General features: G+C 42.1%; 1 protein-coding gene across 1 annotated transcript in view; it reads left to right on the top strand.

The window, feature by feature from the left end:
- Positions 1-10,168: 10,168 nt before the first annotated feature.
- The window catches only part of Slc15a5 (solute carrier family 15 member 5), a 100,967-nt gene continuing 87,918 nt past the window's right edge, over positions 10,169-23,217 (top strand). The window contains exons 1-2 of the mRNA XM_036180438.1: positions 10,169-10,502; positions 15,960-16,182. Of these exons, the coding sequence (XP_036036331.1) occupies positions 10,169-10,502; positions 15,960-16,182 (557 nt within the window). The remainder of the gene's footprint in view (positions 10,503-15,959; positions 16,183-23,217) is intronic.

Here is a 23,217-nt window from a genome sequence, read left to right as displayed (position 1 = left end):
CTCCAGCTTATAAGGCAAACACTTTACCCATGGAGTTATGGCCCTAACCTCATAATGTTCTTTCTTAAAAGAAGTTCTAGTGCTTAGCTATATAAAAGAGCTTCTGGGTTTCCATTTTACTTACCTACTCATGCTATGTCTGAATTAGTTAGCTTTCCATCACCATGACTATATTTTTAGAAAAACAACCTAAAGGACTGTAATTGTTACTCTTCTGTCCTTATGAAAAAAAATGCCCTGATAAAAATTAACTTAGAGAAGAAAGGATGTATTTAGGCTAGAGCCTATCACAGTGAGAAGGACATGGCAACAGCCAAAGGAAGCATGGCAACAGGCACAGGAAGTCACATTTTCATGCACACAGAAAGCAGGGTTATAAAAGAGGATGTTGGGTGAAGCTATGAGACCACAAAGACCCCCAGTGATATATTTTCTCTAATATGGCTCCACCTCTTAAAGCTTCTATAACCTCTACAAATGCTGCCACCTACTGAGGACAAAGGGGTTAAACACATGTGCCTGTGGGGGACATTTCTCTTTCAAACCCACGCAACAAGGAAAAGTTTATTTTGTCTCATGATTCAGGTTTCCATTGACATCTGGTTTCATGCTTTTGACTGAAATGAAGGAAAACACTGTGGGAATAGGAACATGTGGCATAAGATGCTGCCAACCTCAGGGCAGGCAAGAGATCCAATAAGAAAGAGGAAAGGGCCAGAGACAAGCTGTACCCTTGAGAGATATTCTTCCTGTGACCCACTTCCTCTAACTAAGGTCCAACTCCTAATAATCTTTTCCCCTGTGAACATAGAGTGGAGTTTGGAAAGTTGGCAGCTATGATCCAATCACATCTCAACACTACCAGCTAGGAGGAAACTCTTCAACATGTGACCTTGTGGGGCTACTTCATACCCAAACAAAACCATGGATATGGTTAGCCACAGCTCCCTCAGAATATAGAAGGGTGTCTTAGTCAGTGTTCTGTTGCTCTGAAGAGACACTATAACCTCAGCAACTCTTATAAAGGAAAGCATTTAACTGAGGCTTGCTTACAGTTTCTGAGGATTAGTCCACATTCATTACAGCATGGAGCATGGTGGTGCACAGACAGACATGAAGCTGGAGAAGTAACTGAGAATTCTGCATCCAGATCCACAAGCAGCTAAAATACCATCCACATTGAGGCTTCAGTAATGGTCATGCCTACAAGGCAAAGCTGAGACAGGATCCCTGAGACAAGATCCGGATGGGCCAGCTCTCTTGGTTCCTGGATCCTGGACCTGGACATAGACTTAGCAGAGTTCTCCAGAGAACACTGCTGGACTGTGCTTCACCTTTCCCAGACCCTGTAACCTATCCCTTCACTTGTAAGTTACCCCACAAAATAAACCTCCCTTTTAACTATGTGGAGTTGGCTTAATATTTCTACCAATAAGCAGCAGGCATAGAGAGCCATTAGGCCTGGATTGGGTCTTTGAAAGCCTCAAAGCCCACCCCCAGTAGCACACTTCCTCCAACAAGGCTATACCTATTCAAACAAGGCCACACCTCCCAATCCTTTCAAATAGTGCCACTCCCAGGTAACAAAGCATTCAAATAGATGAGTTTAAGGAGCCATTCTTATTCAAACCACCACAAAGGGTAAGGAATATAGATATCCTAGCCATAACTTTTGATCTGCCATAGGGTTTTGTCCCGGGTAACATTCTTGTCTGATTGACTACACATACTTTTTCAAGATGACCTCAACTGTTCCATTGGCTTTAATGATCATCTATATATTAATGATTCCAAAATGAAGATCATTATCATTCATATTCTTGTGCCCCAGGCTAATATATTTATCATTATCTCATTTTCCCTCTGGAAACTTTGAATAGAACATCCAAATTCAAAGTAAATATTCATCCATTACCTGCTTTTTCTTCTAGATTCTCCAAACCTGTTAAATATCCCTCATACAAATCTATGTGGGCTGAGGGTGAGGCCACAGGAAAATGAAGTCAACATCTCTAAATCTGTCTGTTCCCATGCCAATGAACTAACAGATTTAGACACAGCACCTATAATATGTCTACTGAGCTTCTGTCATTCTGATTTTAGTACTTCTGGGTCTCAAGTCCGTTGCTGTCATTTCCTCCATTTTCTTCTCATTGTTTGAACTGTGAGCCCTGTTTATGAAGCCCTTTGAAGAAGTTAGTGGGTAAAGGGACTTCAGAGACCCATTCATTTCTTTGTCACTCTGATCAACAAATACACAGGGAGGAAATCCACAACCTGGAGGACTCCAGTCATGCCCAGTCACAGAGCAAGCCTAGCATCCTAGCTTATTACCTTCTCAGTTTAGTTCTTGATGTCTCTCGGAGTGGGATTCATGGTGTAACCTTTCCCACATGGCAGACACTTTTTCTTAGGCCCCAACTGTGTCCTCAGTCTCAGAAGATATCCTTGCCCATTTCTGAGCACTTCGAAAACACCTTCAGCACAGGATTGAATGTCAGGGAAACATTCCCTCATTAAAGATATCAAAACCATGGTTAGCACCATGTCAAGTCACTACACATGAGTCTTACCAACTTGACATTTTAACAACTTATCCTTTTAAGAAATTCCATCCACAACACTTTCATTTCTCCCGCACTCTAAAAGCAACTCTGTTTTCTGTCTTAAATATCAAAATCCTTCAATGTGCCCTTCCTCACACCCTCTCCCCACTGAGTGGCCTCAACCACCCTTACAGTTCCTTGTACTGTGCATAAGGGTAACTGGGTCTGCTTCCCTGGACCAGCTGCATCTCCCTCATCAGATGGGAGTCATCAAGGTGTCTCATTTTGCCCCATTGTTACTCAAAGGCTAGCAGCACAATGCCTCTTCTGAGCCTCTTACATACATTTCCAGAGTGGTGGATTACATGAATGTGTCACCACACATGGTTTATGTGACACTTTGTATATACTAGGTAAGCACTCTACCGAGTGAGCTGCATCCCCAACCGTGAAGGTAATCTTACCACAACTATTTGTGCATAGATGGTATATCTAAAATATCTGCTCCACTTACTGTAGTAAAGGGAAGGTTGGCTTCTTACTATCTGACAGAGTGCCTGGCAGAGAGCAAATGCTCTATGTGTGTTTAATTTTTATTGGTTCTAAATGGTCTAAATTGAATGATCTTTTTTTTTAACCTAAGTTTATGGTGTATACATGCCAGCGTTATGCTATCTTGTCTTATACCAAATTATTATGTAAGTCTATTTCATGGAAAGCAACTACAAAATGCTTAAGTTCTGCATTTTGACCAGTTGTGGATCTCTATAATAGTCTCTAATAAAGAACAAAGCTTACAACTAAAGGTCATGGCAAATCATGGAAGAGGGATCAGGAAGACTGTAAAAGCCAGAGGCTCAGGAAACTTGTTGTTAGGTAGTGTCTACTTGACAGGGAAGATGCATAATGAAACCTCAATAGTATGGTTGTCTGAACAAGACTAGCATAACAACAACACCAGTTGACATGTCAACATGGACAGAGGAAATTCCACATGTTCCCTCCCCTAGAAGAATAGCAGCAGGTGGTCAATGGCAGCTGAGAGAGGGAGAATCAGTTTTCTCCAGGGATGGGTTTCCATACAATCTTAAGTGGTCAGCCCTGAAAACATGTATATACCAACAATGCTAAGTAGACACAATAGGCTGCATATACATGCATTGTGGAAGGAGAAGACTTAAAATTCTTTTAGAATTATGTGATCTAAATATACACATAAATGTCTATGCAAACTTGCTTTGAGACCCATCATATGGACCAGACAAACAAGACCTTACTAGTCCTACGAAACAGTTCACTATTCCTCTCATGATCCCCCAGTCTCAGAGAAGGCATTGTACCTATTTGTAGATCTTGCTTCCCAGTACAAAAGTTGTTTTCTGAAATCTGTGTCAGGAGCTAGGAAATGAGTTAGCAAGAGACACCTCACTCCCTGAGATAACTTGTTCTAATTTTCTCATTAGTGAAGACGACATCATCATAAAGAATATCTTCCAACAATCTGATATAAAAATGTACATGTGTCGTGAAAAATAATTGCTCTTCAATTACTACTGAATTATAAAGCCGCTACACAGGTGCAATAATACATGGGCCCTGCAAGTATGAAAAACTGTGAAGCTTAGGTAATTATGTGTATTTCAATGAAGACCCTTGAATAAAATTTTCAGTTTAAAGAAAGAAAAAAGCCAGAACCAAAGAGCTATTTATAACCATATATTTTTAAGTTTTCTATTCTTTCTTCTCTATATATTTTGAAAAGCCAGGGAATTTTTTTAACTCTGACGTCCAGAAAGATAGAGAAATAATATCTCGTCCTCTGCTTCCAACTTTACCCATAGGAACAGTATTGAAAAGATAGAAATCTAGACAGAACTATGATAATTGCATTTTTTAAAAAATAGGTAAATCTTACTTATGCCCTATGTTTAGTTTATGAATATGAAGAGTAGAATTTATAGGCAGATGGCTCTATCACTACTGTGAGGAAAGATATATTTCTTATAAATGACTAGTCTTTAGCAAGGGAAATTAGACTCAGACAACAGCAGTCTTAAATACCATCCAGTGCAAAGTCTTTGCTGCAGGAAAGAGAGTACAACCCTACAAAAATGAGGTTCACCACTCTGACTGTAGTTACTGTAGAACAGTCTACAGCCCTACAAAATGAGGTTCGCCACTCTGAGTATAGTTACCTCAGAACAGTCTACAGCCCTACAAAATGAGGTTCACCACTCTGATTGTAGTTACTGCAGAACAGTCTACAGCTGGATTCCTACAACACTGCAGATTTGAGTAGTTATGAGTGTGGATGTTTAACTACATCTTTTACTTTCTAAGTCAAATGGCAAAGTTCTGTGATGGACTTTTACTCAGTTACTGATGAAATAAAGGCTGTTGAAATAAAATTGGACTCACAGAGAAGGGGCATGTATTTTGTTTTTTAAAAAAGTTATTAATTCGTTCAATTTGTTAGACCCACCACTGTTAACTGTACTGGTTTTATTTCTTTCAGTGACTGTAAACTTTTACCAACAGCAACTCAGGGAAAGGAAGATTTCTTTTGCTTATACTTCCTGGTTAGTCCATCCTTGAGGGAAATCAGGCAAGGAACTTCCAGCAGAAACTTGATTTTACTTTTAATTTTGAGACAGAGTCTCACTATGTTGCCCATGTTGGCATTCAACTCATTCTGGAGATAAGGCAGAACATATAATCCTCCTGCCTAAGCCTCCTAAGTAGATTAGATTACAGGTTGCAACACCAGGCATAGCAGTATGCTAAATTTTCCAGTGTTTGGTATGGCCCATTAGGCCACCACTACAAGGCACTGGGCATAGACTAATAAGACCTAGGCACTATCCAAAGCAGAGGACAAGCAAAGGTAAGTGTGAAATTGTTCCAAGTTTCAAAGAACTCATGGTTAGCAAAAAGAAAACAGGCATGCAGACTAACATACAATAATATAACATGCATGGAAACAGAGATGTGCACAATACCTTAAGAACATGGAAAGGGTCTCCAGTGCCATTAGGACAGGGCAGGTGAAGGACACCCTGCTTGGGGCCACTTGCCCTGGACAGTTAGCAGAAGAAACCACAGGCCTGCCCAGTACCATTATGGTGAGCAAATATATGGTGGGGAGAAAGAGAGAGGCAGAATGGTTCATGTTCTATGGAGAGAGGCAGAGCTGAAGAGGCAAAGGTAGTGAGGAACCAGCTGATGTGGGTGGCCTACTTGCTACCCAAGGCTGTGGTAATGTCCAGGCCTGGGCCATGGGCCATGTCTTGTCTGTGGACCTACTGCAACCACAATCTGTGTTGATGTCTCTGGCTCCTATTACCACCAAAGGCCATTAGAATAGGGCTGCACAGAGTTGGCCCTGCCTCTCACTGGCTGCAGCACTCATGAGATCAGGCCCTGCACCTTACCTGGGCAGCACAGTAGATCTGACCCTGGTGGTGTGGGTGCGGGTGAGCTAGCCCTGATGGTGAGGATAAGAGAGAGCTGGCAGGCTCACCAACCCAGCTGTCACCCAGGCCCAGAACCAGGGCTATGAGTTGACCCACCTCAACATCCACTCCATCTATGAACTACTGGAGCACATGAAGGGGTGGATCTTGCAGGCACAAAGCTACAGGATCTCCATGATACAGAGCAACAACAGGATATCCAAGAAGTGTCCCAGGGAGAGCCCAGCATTGATGGTAGAGCAGAAGCCAGAGGCCTTGAACCAGACCAATGTCTCATTGCAATGAATGAAAACTAGGTAAAGATGTATTGATTAAAGGGTATGTTGTGTGACTCACTGTGTCACATTACAGCTTCCATGATGAGATTTTTCTTTTCTTTTAGATTTTATTTTATTTTTTCCTTTTGGTAGGAGGAGTTGCAAGGGTAGAGAGCAGATACAAAGGGATGGAGAGATAAATGGAATTGGGATGCATTATGGGAAATCCACAAAGAATCAATAAAAACTTAAAAAACAAAAACAAAAACAAAGGGACATGGAAAGGATATATTCTTCCTCCTCCAGAAGCTATCAGTTGTCAACAGTTCCTCAGCTGCGGGTGGGACGTCATCATCCCTCTTCTCTCTGTGCTGGGATCTTGCCTTGCTTGAGCTCATGCCAGTCTTGTGCATGCTGTCACAACTCCTGTGAATTCATGTGTACAATTGTCCTGTTGTGTCCAGAAAACACTGCTTCCTTGTAGTCATCCAATACCTCTGGCTCTTAAAATCTTTCTGTGCCCTCTTCTTCAAAAACCACTGAGCCTTGGAAAGGAGAGGTGTGATACAGAGGTGCCATTTAGGGCTGAGCACTCTACAGCATGTGGATCCTGCTGGGTCAACCATGCTCCAGTTGGTGGCCACACACTCAAGCAGAATTGCACTTAGTGGTAATTTTTGGTTCTGCCCCTAAGAAAAAAAAGAAGAGCAGGGGGAGGGGATACAAGGTTGGGAGGAAAGTGAAGGGAGATGGAGCTAGGAAGAGTTGGGAAAGCTGGGGTGAAGATGATCAAAACACATTGTTTGAAATTCTCAATAATAAAATAAGTAAAAATTAAAAACATGGATAGGATCTTATGAAAACTCATAGGAACACTGTGATTGTGCACACAGCTGTATTAAACCATAAAAGACTAACAGTGATTTCATAGCCTTCTTAAAATCTACAAATCCCCCACTCTATATGTTTATTTTTGTGTATATGTAGATGTTGGTGTGTGCGGTTGCCCATGCCATGCCACAGATATGGAGGTCAGAGGACAACCTTGGGCATTGGACCTTGTTCTCCACCTGTGGCTCCTACACAGCCTTCAAAAACTCACACTGAGGTATCAGGCTTATGTGGTAAGGGTCCTTCCCCCCTTGCCATGTCCCCAATGTTCAGGAACAGTTTTATTAATAAAAAGGATGACATTCAAAATTCCCTGATAAAGTCACTCTCAAGAGCACCTGACACTTGCCATTTGAGTGTGCTCTGTATTTGTCATTGGGACTTGGTAGGAAGAGCTTGAGAGACAACTCAGTGGTTAAGAGCACTTTTTGCTCTTGCAGATGACCCAGGTTTTGTTCCCAGTACCCACAATGAAATGTCAACCATCTTGAATTCCAGTCCTGCGGGACCTAGTGCTCTCTTCCGGACTCCATGGACAATAGAAATGCATGTGGTGCAAATATATGTCAGAAAAATACTCATACACATGAAATAAGCAAACTAATTAATTAATTAATTAGTGGGGTGATAGGAAAGGGAAAAATAAGGTGTTTTCCATTGCTTCAGTTCTAGATCTATATTGTATGTGTGTGTGTATATATATATATATATATATATATAATGTATAACCCAGCCTTCTGACTCCTCTCTTCTGCACAAATAGGACCCGAAAGATGGCTCCGTATTTCCCAAAGATTCATTGCTTCAAGTAGCTGAGAAATACAAATATAAAGGGACAAGCAATAACAGGCATTTTTGTGTGACATCTGTGACATTTCCTCAGTCGTCTCCACTAAGCTTCCTCTGTGAATTTCTGATACAGGCTTTGTACATAGTTGGTGTAAAAGACTCACAGTCAAAAGGGAAAGAGCAGGGCTCCCACTTGATTCTTCTCCCAATTCAGTGAAATGTCCTTTTACTAATTACTTTGTCCTTATCACAATTCTATCAGACTTTCCCTCTGCACAGAAATTCCAGGAAGCCTCGATTCACCATGAGTGGTCCTCTCTGCCCTCTTGAGGGTTGCTGGAGCAGGCAACCTCCATAGTTCTCAAGGATGAAAATTTTCCAAAGCACAAGTTCCCATGGGAGAATTTGAGCATGCTCAGCAGAGGCCCGTGCCAGGAGCAGAACTACTCTGCTTGAGAAAAGACACCACTGCAAACCTCCTTGGGAGGTAGATTATATCCCCAGTGAGCGGCTCCTCACATGTGGGACAAACACAAAAGACAAAAGCTCTTGGCTGGTAGTGAGCTTAACTTTCTGTGGCTTATGAAAACCACAGTGGTTTTTAACTTAATCAAACTAAAGATTGGAAGACCTGAGTCTTTCACAAAAGGCAGGGAGCCAGGATGGACTATGTTTTCACCGGGGACTCATCACAAGCCTCTTCTCTGTCCCATCATCTGGGTGATTCAGATTCCATGTCATTCCACCCATGAATTTTAAAACTTTGATTATTATTATTATTATTATTATTATTATTATTATTACTGTTGTTGTTAGTGTGTGTCTTTCTCTCTCTCTCTCTCTCTCTCTCTCTCTCTCTCTCTCTCTCTCTCTCTCTGTGTGTGTGTGTGTGTGTGTGATGTGAAGCATATTTGTGGTCATTCATGCCAAGGTACACATGTGGAGGTCGGAGGACAATGTTTTGTGAAATCAGCTGCTTCCTCCCACTTTTATGTCAGTTCTAGGAATTGAACTCAGGCCGCTAGGCCTGCAAAGCAAAAGTCTTTATACTCACTGAGCCATCTCACTAACTAATGGTGTGGGAAAGCAGAGAAGTTCTCATCATGGAGGCCAGGAAGCATAGCAAGTTAATTACTGGAAGGGACCTGGAAAATATACAGCCCTCAAAGACATGCCGCCTTGATCGATCTTTGGTTTCATACTCCAGTGTGAACATGTCTTGCTTGTTAACGTTTTACAAGTTACCCAGTACTTCCAGCCACTTATCTCATCCCAGTAGCTAAACCCCAAAATGGTGAGATGTTCTCACCCACTGCCGCTTTTGTTGGCCTGATCGGCGCTCTCTTGCTTTCCAAAGTAGAATGCTTGCCTCGGTTCACTCGATTGGAGGGTCAGGATAATAGTAGAGTCAATATTCCCCGAAGCGTGTGTAGGCTGGTTGCTGACTGCTGATTAATAACCAGTGAGCCAAATGGCACCATTTGATTCTGATTTCCTCAGAGAGACTGTTCTACAAGCATGAGGTCAACCTAAAGGAAGTGGAGTTTATTTAATATTTTCCCCTTTCATTAGTGAGCTTAAATTACTTCCTTGTAAACTCTGCTCGTTACCTAAATGTACTAGCACTTTTGTTTCCTAATTAACTTTCTTATCAGAATCCCAAGCAAAAATAACAAGAAATGTAATCATGATAAGGTACCCTGCCTCCTCAAAACAGATTTCCTTTTGCACTTTATCTCTTGGCACTGTTCTGGCTTGTTTAATTAAAATATCAGAAATTATTAGACTCAAATTATTTCTTGATCTGGTGCTCAAATTCCCCTGAAAAAACTGTTTCTTTTGCCTCCATATTTAAACCTTTATCTGTGTGAGGCAGATGAGCTTCCATACATATGCAACTGGATTCACGTAATTCAATATAATTTTGGAAGAAGCATCTAATTTAGTCTCTAAGTAATTAAACAAACAAATCAGATTTGGCTATGCTGAGCCTTGGGTGTTTAAATGTTCCGATCTTCTTTCTTGGGCTTGTAGATTGCCAAGAGAAATAGCATTAATATGCAAAAAAAACTGAAGAAATTTTAGCATGGAGCTGTGAAATTCAAGGCAGCCATGTTATCTTTTTTTTTTTTTTCATTAGAGGAATGGGGTAAAAAAAAAAAGCCACCAAGGCCAAGCAACTCACATAAGTAGTATTCAAGGGAAAGTAGTCATGCCCGTTACAGACTTCATCATCGCTGATGAAGAACTAGCCTTACATGGTGGCCCTGAGCGGCAGAAGACAGGGAGACCTTCTGAGTGTTTCCGAGTTAGAATTTGCTTGCTTCTGGTGGAGCTATGCGAGAAGTTTACCTTCTTTGAAGTCGTCTGCAACATGATCCCCTTTTGCACAGTGAAACTTGGCTACTACAACCACCAGGCAGCCATTCTCAACTTGTGCTTTATTGGAGCCTCAGTCCTTGCCCCCATGTTTGTGGGATGGCTTGCTGATCACTACTTTGGGAGGAACAAACTGGTGTACATATCCTTATTGCTACATTTTCTAGGTGAGTGTCCCCTGCTAACTGGATTTTTTTTTTTTTTAGCACAAAGCTTAATAAGTTTTTTGTTAGAATTTTTAGGTTATAGTATAGGTTTATTCCCACCCTGCTCTTAGTATAAAATATAATAAATGAAGTATGTTGTTTCAATTTATTCATTCTGTATATTATTTAGGCTATTAGTAGATATCTGTATGTTGTGTTTTCCAGGATTTTTAATACCTAGAGCATTCTGATTACTACATTTTTGCTAATTATATCTTTGCATGTCAATCTGCTGTACACCTTCGAATGCCCTTGCTTCCCTCTTTGTGCTCCAGCTGAAATTCGTGACAGATCCTATATGAAATGTGAAATTCATTTGCTTCACAACTAGATGAAATATGCTAAAAAGGTCATGGAAGTTCATGTAGAATAACTAAGAAGTGTTTGGGTTTTATAATTAATCATATAGTAATTAGATTTCATATAAATGTATTCAACTGCAGTAATATGATTTAAAGATAAGTGAATTCATTCAGAGCATTATGATTGTTTACATAAAGAAAAATAAACATACTCCAGAAGCTTGGGGATGCTTAATGAGGCATAAAGAGCAAGCTGGTGATAGTCTACAAGTGGGGGGTGGGTGGGAGGGGTCAGAGGACAACTTTTGGGAGTAGGATTTTACTTTCCATCCTGTTTGAGGCAGTCTCCTTGTTTCTGCTGGAGAGACATGTCTGCCAAAGTAGCTGGTCTGTGAGCTTCCAGTCAGTTCTCTTACCTCTGCCCCCTAGCTTAATATAGAAGCGCAGAGATTAAAGATGTGTGCTATCACATCCAGCATTTCCCATGGGTTCTGGGACTGTGAGGTTGCATGGCTAGCCCTTTTACCCACTGCCCCGTCTTCCAGGCCCTGGCTCACAACCTTACATTGAATCATTCAGTGATTCTTCCTGGAAAAGCAGGAGGAGGTGAGGAGAGACACAGCAGCTGTGCAATGGTTTCTTTCCACAAACAGCACACACAGCTGCCCAGAGGAGGCTGATTCAATGGAGACTCGGGAAGTCTCAGCACGGTGGTCTAAGCTAGAGTAAAACAGAAGACATGATACCCCGGCGGCCATTCCCCAATTGGCATCAATGTGATGATGAAGGACCTGAGACAATCTCCCAGGTTCTGAGCTGAAGACCCTGGCAGGTGGTTTACTGCTGATGGGGAGTCAAAGTGGCTGGTGGCTGGTGGCTGGTGACTGGTGGCTGGTGGCTGGTGGCTGGTGAGGAAGCATGGTAGACAACAGGTGCTGGAAGCCCTGGATTTCAAGCAGGAGTAAACAGCCATTCAGGACATTGATGACAATGTGGCTTAGACTTGTGTTCATTGCTACTTAAGTTATGTGAAATAAAGACTGATCTAGGTGACAAGTATTCCTCCAAGCTTCAGGAAATGTATCTTGCTACCTACTCTATGGCAATGTGCTGTTCTGAGGTCTGGGAAGCAAGCAAATGGATAACAGTGAATTCCTTCTGACCTTGACTTTCAAGTGAGGAAAAAGAAAACCTCCTGGTGAAGAGGTTCTCTGTCAGTGTGAGAAGAGTAGAAGACCTGTGTGAGGGATAGTGGCAGGCTTGCTATTGTGTATCAGGGAATGCTTTCTGTTAAGTAGCTAAGCCAGGGTGGGAAAGACAAATTCTTGACTGGACAGTAGGCCACACCATGAGTGTTCAGTCACTTTCTTGTCTAATGTTATTTTGATCAGTCTGAACTCCTGTGTAAGTCACCACACTAGGACAGAAAAGGGAGATCTTAACTTTGGAATTTTCCAAGCAAAAAGAACTAGATTAATTCCCTATGTGCTATTGTTGTTGTTTGGTAATCTCTCTCTCTCTCTCTCTCTCTCTCTCTCTCTCTCTCTCTCTCTCTCTCTCTCCCTCCCTCCCTCCCTCTCTCCTCCCTCCCTCCCCCATATGGGTATGGAAGCCAGGATTCACATAGGCTCAGCAAGCACTCCACCAGGGAGCTACATCCCCATCCCCTTTCACCTTCTTATTTTGAGACAGGGTCTCTCTGTGCTGCCCAGACAGCCTTGGAAAATACTGTGCAGCTCTATGAGGTCTTAGAGCTATCCTCCTACAAGAGCCTCCCAGGAAGATGGATCATGAGCCTGTGGTGCTGAGCTTGGCTTTGCTTCCTTCTATAAGTTATGTCCCAGAGTTTTCCACTCATAGCTGCCAGGACATGGCAACCTGTTACTAAATAGTAAGGATTCTAACCAAACCATGGCCTCTTTCTGAACTGATATCAATTTAGATTAAAAAATGCAGCCTTCTCCTTGACCACAGACTATCTATCTACTGAGCTACCAGTAATCTGTCCAATTCCAACTCACATATCATTTTACCAATACAACTTCCTAAAAAGAATGAAATCATACAGCTTCTACTGTCTAAAAAATAAACTCAAAATTTAGTCTATCAGACCTTTATAATTTATATAAATTTACCCCCTGCAATGACCTATGCTAGTCTCCAATGGCATTGAGATCCTTGCAACATCCCCACTTTTCTCCCTTCCAATCATTTTCCTCTCTGTCTGAGTTAACTTCCTCAAGTTTTCACTCTGTACCTGAGATTTTGAAAACTCGTGCGCTTTTGTCAAGATCCATGTTTATTGTTGCCCTCTACGTGTTTAAATATGCTGTTATCAAATACAGAGAATTGCATGGGCTGGGGAGACAGATGGCTCAGTTAGTAAGTCCTTACCATGCAAGCATGGAGACCTCAGTTCATCCCAGAACCGAAGTCCAAATACATGATGTGATGGTACCCAATTTTAGTTCAACTGGGAGATGCATACAGGCTGCCCGCTCTTGTGTAAGAGGCTTTTCCTAGGAATCACACATAGACACACAGACATGCACACACACACACACACACACACACATAAACACATGCATACACACACATACACCCACAGACACCCACATGCACACACACACACACACACACACACACACACACACACACACCTATTCACCTAAGATAAAGAACCTATCACAACCAAAGTAATAATTATATCAAAATTCAATTTGGTGAACTAGTGAGTTTTTATTTGTGGTTACTAGTAGGTAGTAGATTATAGGTGCAAGGTGATTTATAGGAGCAGGAATGACTCAAACGTAGAGGCACCACCAGCATAAAACCCACTCCAACCTGTGTGATGACATGAAATACACATCCCTAGGGCTCTTTATGTGACTTAGACAGTTCCGGGGTCAGGGACCCTCCTCTCTGCATCTCAGCCTGTTCCCCAAGCACCTGTTCACTGCCTCTATGTCTCTGGGGAGGGGAATTGGTGACTCTTCTTTCCCTGGACATGTGAATATAGTTTACCTCCTGGGTCTCCTGACCTCCCCTCTCTCTCCTAGAAAGAATGTTTCAATTCAGAGGAAACCATTACACACCACTAGCCTACTTGGCAAGCACTGAGATGCCCCCATCTCCAAAAACAAAGCAGGTGGCTCCTGAAGGATAACACCCCCAAAATCCCCTGGCTTCCACAAACATTTACACACATGTGCCAGAGCACATACATGCACACAATCTATATGAATTCACTCATACTACGGCTGTGCACCTGTTCTCTGCATATCTGCCTTTTCTGATGTACCCACTCACTCCTGAATTGCTCCCCACCACCTCACATAAGATATGACAGCACTTTTCACAGGGCTTACAGATATAGGCAGATGACTTATGCAGGGCACAATGGCACACATCAAAGAGTGAAATTCTTATCAAATATATCACAGATTTGTATTTTTATCACATCAGTTTTACTGAAGATGAAAATGAAGTCTTGATCTAATGAAATCAGAGTGTTGTGACATTTTCTCAAAGGACAGAAATAGAGCATTTTTGGCTTACACAGAGGTAGCATATGGTCTAGAAGTAGAATGTCCTTAAATAGGTGGTCACTGCATGGACCAGCTGAACTGAACATGTTGTTGGATAGCCCTTGGCACTGCCAAACCCCACATCACACTTCTGGAGAAGGAGATTAAGTAGTAAAGAAACATGTTGCTTCACATCTGGCTGACCTTGGAAGAAAACACTACTTGAAACTCAGTAACTTTGAGGGTCCACTCTTAAGGTAAATTAGCCCATTGCTGAATGACAATCAAATGCATATATTCTCCACATGGTAAAGACATGTAGAAATAAATGTTAAATGCTATTTCCAACTTATATTTCTGTGGAACTTAAGCTCCAACTGAGGAACTAACTGCCCAGAACCACTTTATAAAATTCATACTAAAAATGGTAATGTCAAAGCAGTTGAACAGAAAACAAAAAGTACTCAAGTGGACAAAATAACATCAACAGTGCTGGGGATGTAGCTCAGCAACAGAATTAATGCCTAATGTTTGGGGTCCAGCCCTGGTACCACAGGAAAGGAGGACGGAATGGAGGGAGAGAGTGAGAAGGGAAGACGGGGAGGAGAAGGGGACAGTATCGGAAGAGAGCTCTAACAACTGACATCTCAACATTAGGTACCAGAATAGACAACCTAGCATATGAAAATGCTTGACAAGGAAGCAGCCAGTCAGCAAATGATGGGGCTGCACAGTAACTGCCATTTGTTGAGTACAATCAAGTGGGGCCCACGAGGTACAAGTGGAAGGATGCTCAAGCGTCTCTTCTCACTCTGAGCCTACCTCCTCCTGACTGCTCTCCATGGTCCAGAACACATTCCTGCACCCTTGCCCCAGTTTCTCACCTCTCTGTGTGTGCCAGGAAGGCCTCATGAAGCTGTTTAAGAAATAAGAGAATCAAGAACATACATGGCCAAAGAATGACCTTAAACTCCTGACCTTTCCACCTTCACCTCCTGAGAACTAGGAGCACAAGAATACTCTGCCAGGCACAGCAAATGTCTTGTTTCACATGATGTTGTTCCGAGTCCTTTTAATGTTTTTAAAAACTAGCATCATTTGTTTATACATTCATAGAGAAATGATGGTTCAAGCTGGAAGGGAAAAAAATAGAACCTTAGATTAGTTTAAAAACACACAATTAAGAGAATTTTCTTTTTTATATAATTTCTCTATACATATATATCAACTATAAGTGAATGAAAATTTCATGAGTTTGTTATTTTTAATTATGTGTGTGAGATAGTTAGTGGAGTATGTGCATGTAAGCACAGCCCACCAAGTACAGAAGGGGCGTCTGATACCTAAACAGCACAGAACTGATCTCAGTCCTCAGCAAGAGCAGTATAAGCTCTTAACCACTGAGCCATCTCTCCAGCCACAGAATTTTCACACTCAGAAAATCCAAGCCATCCCTGAAATTGCAACAATCAACATAACTATGTTAGTAAGGCACTCATACAAGCATGAACCTGTCGGAGGAAAATGCTTACTTAGGACGTGCTCCGGTGAGTCTCTGCCATTCACATTCTCCTTCTCTCTGCCAACAGGCACCGCTTTGTTATCAGTGCTTGCTTTTCCCTTGGAAGATTTCTATGGAGGCTCTTACCCTGTGGTGAACAACATGCCCGTGGAGGAGCGGGCTGGGCTGTTTCACACAGCACTGCTGACTCTCTGCCTGGGCACAGGAGGACTCAGAGCTGTCATTCGTCCACGGGATGCTTATGGCCTTCAGGAACATGGATCAAAGAAGCCAATGTCATTTTTTAACTGGTAAGTGACACTGATTAGGAGAAACAACAGAATTATAGTATTCTCTCCTTGTTTGGGTTTTCTCACTGTGTGCCTTTTTCATTAGTTGGGCTGGGTAAGTGAAAGTGTGGTGACATCTATGACAACGGTTCAGTCAATAGTCATGGTCAAGGTTGAACACGTGGCTCAGCAGTTCAGAACACCTGATGCTCTTCCACAGGACCGCAGTGTGGTTCCCAGCACCCAAGTCAAGTGGGTCACAGATGCCTATAACTCCAGCTTCAGGGAATCCAGTGCTGGCTTCTGGCCTCTGCAGGCACACACACACACACACACACACACACACACACACACACACACACTCACACACACACACGTAGGCATATAGACACATACACAAACACATATAGAGTAAAATAAATGCAAAAAAACAATAATGATCAGATATAAATCAGATCCAGCAGCTTCTCAAGAAAAACTGGTTAATTTATCTGCCAATAAAAAGACATACACACAGTGGTTTGTCACAATGAACAAAATGTAGCCACTGAGCCAAACAGGCCAGGGGCAAGTCCCGCCTCTACTTACCACAAGCAGCTGCCCATTTCTCTTTGGCCTATTCACGTCTGAAGTCAGCACTAGGGCTGTCACAGACAGAGAACTTGGTGCGTGGTTGCAGATGCGCCCCCTCCACCCCCAGCCCCCCCCCAAAAAACAGGATGGGTAGCTGTAGTAGTTATGTTGACTTCAGCTGAGGAGACTGTCAAGGCTGGTAAGTCCACAGGTCAAGGTGAAGACAGGATACACTGAAAAAGAGTATTTCAGAACATGCTGGATATCTGCCAGTATCCTCGTTTCTTATCAACATCACCCCAACCCCTGGAGGACTTGATGTGTTATGACAACCAAACTATCATTCTCTGATTCTTTGTGCCTGACCTGGGGAATACGAGGGTATGTGCCCACAAGTACGTGTGTATGCAGGTGTGCACATGCACGTGTGTCCCGACGGTGCCCAGAAGTTAGCCTCTGGTGTCATTCCTCAGAAGCTATCAAGTTCTTTGAGAAAGGGCCTCTCTTTGGCCCTCTGGAGCTTTCCAATCAGGCTAAGATGGATGGCCAGTAAGTTCCAGGGACCCACCCTGTCTCCACATCCTTAGAGCTGCGATTACAAGTGTGCATTGCCACACCTGGTGTTTCACATGGGTGCTGGGAACTGAACTCAGGTGCTCATGATCACACAGTAGGCACTTTACCTACTGAGCCATCATCCCAGGATCCACGTTTTTAAAGGAACCAGTTTATAGACTGTGAAATAGAAATTCTAGAAAACAATTGAGATTTGGAAGTTAATGAAGTGTTGGTTGTTTTGCACTTTTTTGGGTGGAGGGGTGCCACCCAGCTCCCAAATAAATCACACACAGAGGTTTATTCTTAATTATGAACACCCAGCCTTAGCTTGGCTTAGTTTCTAACCAGCTTTCCTTAACTTACCCCATCTACCCTTTGCTTCAGGCTTTTCCCGTTCCCTTACTCTGTAAATCCTACCCTTACTCCCTCCCTGGCTAGCTGAGTAGCAGGATGACCGGCCCCTGGAGTCCTCCTCCTCCTCCAGCTGATCAATCTTTCTTCCCAGATTTCTTCTATGTATCCTCTCTGCCTGCCAGCCCCGCCTATCCTTTCTCCTGCCTTGCTATTGGCCAGTTCTTTATTAGACCATCAGGTGTTTTACACAGACACAGTAACACAGCTTCACAGAGTTAAACAAATGCAACATAAACAAAAGTAACACATTTAAATAATATTCCCCAACAGCGAAGAGTGACAACAGTTCCTAGCTTAGTGTGGAATTTCTCTTAGGTACTCTCTACTCATTAGTGGGTATCAAACAGGTATGAGCCACTATTAAAGTCTACATGACAGCCATTTCACACTTTCCAGCTAGAGGATAGATTAGTTACTGTTTCAGGAAAGTTCTATTTAGATCCAAAATGTCTCCCCAAAGGCCCATGTACTGAAGGGTTAGTCCCTGACCTATGGTTCCGAGGAGAGGTTGTGGGACCTTTGCATAGTGGAGTCTCGTAAAAACACAGGTTAGTGTTTTGAAGGAGATGCTGGAATTCTGGTCCTTTCCTCTTGTTCTGTTTGCTTCTTGGTTCTTCACAACGAAGTGAGCATCTGTTTGATCATTTGGCTCCAGCCACAGCCACAAGGTACTGCATTGTCAGACTCCCCCAGCAATGGTTCCGCCCACCAAAGACTCAGTGAAATCTCAAGAGTTGAGACATCACACTTCCCTCCTTTTAGGCTGATTGCTGCGTACGTGTTTGTCATAACAGCTGAAAGTATAACCGAGAAACATTGCTTCCACTCTTGCTTTGTTTGTCTGTTGGGGGTTTTGTTTTGTTGTTGCTTTATTTGGGAGTTTGGTTTGGTTTGGTTTGGTTTGGTTTGGTTTGACTTGTTCTTTTGGTGTGTCTGTGCATTCGTGTTTGTGTGTGTGTGTGTGTGTGTGTGTGTGTGTGTGTGTGGGTGGGTGTGTGGGTGTGTGTGTGTTGTGTAAAATGGGTTCCCAACATTGTCTAGAATAGCTTTATCTCCACCACTGTTATCTCTGGATAAATCAAGGCAGACAGCACCAGACAAAAATGTTGAAGAAAAAAAAAAGATCTTGAAAACATTAAATGAGAACTGGAGAGGTGCTCAGTAGTTAAAAGTACTTGCTGCTCTTGCAGGGGACCCAGGTTCAGTTGTTACTAACACCCACCTGTGACCAGAAGCCACCAATAACTCCAGTTCCAGGGCATCTGACACCCTCTTCTGAATGAGGAAGAAACCAGGCAGACACCTGGTTTGCATACATATGTGGAGGCAAAGCATTCACACACACTTAAAAATTTTAAAAATGCATTAAATGAAAAATGTTTGGGGCTAGGGATTTAGCTCAGTGGTAGAGCTCTTGCCTAGCAAGGCCCTGGGTTCGGTCCTCAGCTCCGACAAAAAAAAAAAAAAAAAAAAAAGGAAAACATTTAAGCCGGGCGGTGGTGGCGCATGCCTTTAATCCCAGCACTCGGGAGGCAGAGCCAAGTGGATCTCTGTGAGTTCGAGGCCAGCCTGGGCTACCAAGTGAGTTCCAGGAAAGGCGCAAAGCTACACAGGGAAACCCTGTCTTAAAAAAAGAAAAAAAAAGAAAAATGTTTAAAGTCAAAATGTTATCTGTGTATATGCAGCGAATCCTCCTCTTCCTCATTCTTCTTCCCTCCCCGCTCTGTCTCATAATAATATTACAAAACACTCAAGCCTATTTTGGATTAAGTCCTAATGTAAGGGAAGGATGCCGTCTATCAAAGGAAAAAGGGATGTTGACTTCCTCATGGCAAATTCTGCCTCCTTGACCTACCCAAAGGAGAAGGAAATCCTTCTTTTTCATTCTAGTCAGAGGTTCTAATCCTTAATTAGCACCATCATTTTGATTAAATAAGACTCTGGAGGATTCCGACTGGAGAACCATCAGTTGTTCTGAAAGATAGCTCCAGGGACTTTGTTGGACTGTGGGTTTAGTCATTCAGAGTTGTGTTTAATCAAAGTGACATTTCTCAGTGTTGATTACAAAAGGGACGTTCTATGAATGAACTTCTTCCTTTGGGAAACTCAGTGGGTTTGTGCTTTAGGGATTTGGGTAGGAGGATGGGAAGTGGAGCACAAGGAATTGGAGGAGCTGGGAGAAGCCAGGACAGATTCCGGAAGAACACAGTTAGCAAATACTTTGTATCATTGTCTAAGTTCATAATTGTAAAATCTCTGCTGAGAATAATCACGTGGTGTCTTTGAAGCCTGACAATACAAGTGTCTAGAAAAGTAGACAAAGAACCACAGCATTATTCTTTTTGGTTTGCTTAATTTCTTGGTTTAAATACTAAACTAAGGAACAAATGTTATCAGCATCTACTTACTAAAGTTGGTAGAAATAAATGATATGAATGAAATACCTGTTCTAGAACATTCTGAATGGGTTGGCAGCAAGCCTGACAGAGGATCCACTTCCGGTCAGGTAACCAGCTGGCAGAGTCTTGTCTTGGTCACGTGAGAGGACTATGACTCCCACTAAGGTCAGCAGCTTGCAAAAATCTTGGTTTACCAGTCACAATGGGGGAATACCTCAGAGGGATATATTGCTACTTATTCAGAGTATCCTAACATACCACGGGCATTTGAATTTTAATAGCTGTTATTATTATTATTATTATTATTATTATTATTATTATTATTATTATTATTATTACAGGGAAAGAGAAAACCCATTTAATAGGCAGCCATCTTTAAAATTGGCTGTCCATTAACTCAATTGTTTTCTCAAAGTCCAAAAACCCCCTAATGGGCTGAGGTTATACTTCAGTGGCAGAATGGTTGCCTCGCGTTCACGAGGCCCCAGGTTCAATTACCAGTGCCACAAAAGAAAAATAAAATCCTAAAAGTTGCAAGTGCGGAAAATGTAATTGATTTCAGCAGTACTTCTCAAATGGCAACACACCATTTAAATCAACTGAAGTCTGCGCTTAGCCCTGCTTCCGGCGCAGATGTCGGATGTGCTTGGCTGCGAGAGCGTTAATGAGATGTGTTGCTGCTTCTATTCCACCCAAAGCTTTCCAGCGATCCTGTTGGGCAGTGTAGACTAGAAGTTTTAGGAGTTGAAAACATCGATTCTGAATAAGGTTGCCAAATGCAGAGGAGACAGCCACTGCTAGCCAACGGTGCCATCTGGAACAGAGTCTCCGCTACTGTGGACCTCACGGGAAGCATAAAGTTAAAGCTCTCTGAAAAGGAGCTCTCTGCCAACAGCCTGGTGTATGTACCCAGATCTGAACCCAGCCCTTTCAGGGATTTCCAGGTTCTTAGGCGTGCAGTTATGAGCCACCACACTGGAGATAATGGAAGTAAGCACACCTGAGCAAGTTCTTTCCTGGAAGCCAAAGGATGGTGGAAAATTAAATCTGTCCATGGCCATGATTTTAAAGCCTACCACCGTCAGCTTCAAATTGCTCTTTGCATTTTTTTCTACTTACTTTACCTGATAATTTACATTCTATCTCTATTTCACAGTGTACTGCATTAGGCAGAATCCAAGTCCCAAGTAAAATATTGACTAGGTTCTTGAAAGGACAGAAGATGAATTTATTCCCTCTCCCGAATTTCAGATGTGTGTTCCTAAATCGATCCTGTCTATGTCTGTCACATACAAAAATGCTCTCTCTTGAACATTGTGGTGGTTTGAAAGAAAATGGTCCCCAAAGGGAGTAGCATTATTAGGAGGTGTGGTCTTGTTGGAGTAGGTGTGGTCTTTATAGCAATGGAAACCCTAACTAAGACAAATATGAATTCAAATGTAGAGTCTTTATTTTAGGGAATCGCTGGCATTAAAAAGTGATTGCTCCACCAGTTTTTCTGAAAGCTGAACCCAGAGGACAATGAGTTTCAATTCTAGATGCACACTAAAGCTATCAAAGCATCCTTTAAAAATATACCAATTCCTGGACCCCACGAGTCTTGGTTACTTTAGTTTGACATAGGACACAGGGAAGAGAAATTGTTTCCTTTATTTTTGAGCTGACAGAATAGAGTTAAAAACCAGTGTTCTCAAACAGTGTTACTCAACTTTAATATTCTACAAAGCAGGTAGGTGCTTGTGAGGTAGATATCCAGGAGTCCAAGGCACTCCTCAGGTACATAACAAGTTTGAGGCCAGCTTGGGCATATAGAGATCTTGTCTCAAAGAAAGCAATAAATAAATAAGCAAAAATCAGGTTTTGTCTGTATTGTTTGGGGGAACTATATACATTTTATGGTAGATAAAATGATTTACAAATGAATTAAATATACACATATGCATATATAATAATATAAATAAAATATATATATATACAATATAATATACATATATTGAAGAAGAGGCAGAAGGGCCAGGAGTTCAAGGACTGTCTTGGCTATGTACCAAGTGTGAGGTGATTCTGGGCTACACCTGCAACCTTGCAGTGATCTCCTACTACCCCTTAAAAACAAAAATTCTCAAATATGACCCCAAATATCGTGTATTAGAAATTACTGAAAGGAGTGCTCAGTATTGGGAAAAGAAGTGGGAAAGAGCGGGAAAATGGCTGTGAGAAAATAGAGAGTTTCATAAGTATCTGGGGAAAGAGGGGGAAGAGGCTGTTGGTCTACAATTTCTCCTTGGCCCCTGATGTGGACTCGTGAAGATTAGCAATCATTCATCAGCATCTTGGCTGGGAAAAACAATTCCAGAAACAAGGAAGAACTATAACATTTCTCTTTGCTCCTTGCCTCTCCAAATGCACTCTTGCCAGAATATTCTTTCAAATATTTTAGTGGACTCATGGTAATACTAGGAGAAAGGTAGCACCCACCATGAAACCAGTGCTCCTGTCTCAGTGTCTCTGTTCTACTCAACAGTCACAAATCTGCTAAATATCTTTTCATCTTTCAGGACAGAATATCCCTAAGATGTCCACTCACATTAGGAAGACTAGAAACTTCCGTAAATTTGCCTCTCCTCCATCATATCTTCTCAGGTTAGTCAAGAACTCCTGCTGGGCAGTGGTGGCGCACGCCTTTAATCCCAGCACTCAGGAGGCAGAGGCAGGCAGGTCTCTGTGAGTTCGAGGCCAGCCTGGTCTACCAAGTGAGTTCCAGGAAAAGGCACAAAGCTACACAGAGAAACCCTGTCTCGACAAACCAAAAAAAAAAGAAAGAAAGAAAGAAAGAAAGAAAGAAAAAGAAAAAAGAACTCCTCTAGTCATTTCTGTTAAAAAAAAATCACTTAAAATAAATCTGGCCATGTAGGAAATAACAAAGTAATGATGTGACTTTCAAGTTATCACTAAATAAATTAAGCATATGTTTAAAACAATGCCAAAATGATGGCTGAGATTGGTGAGAAATCCCGGGGATCATACAATTTTTAAAATCGCCTTCACAGGTCCAGTTGTTTGCAGCTTCGTGCCCACACTTAAAAGAAGACTAAATTGTGTTCCTACGGCTGCT

This window comes from Onychomys torridus, chromosome 3 (genome assembly GCF_903995425.1).
Source record: "Onychomys torridus chromosome 3, mOncTor1.1, whole genome shotgun sequence".
In the NCBI taxonomy this organism is placed as follows: Eukaryota; Metazoa; Chordata; class Mammalia; order Rodentia; family Cricetidae; genus Onychomys; species Onychomys torridus.
This window is presented reverse-complemented; position numbering and strand designations above follow the sequence as displayed.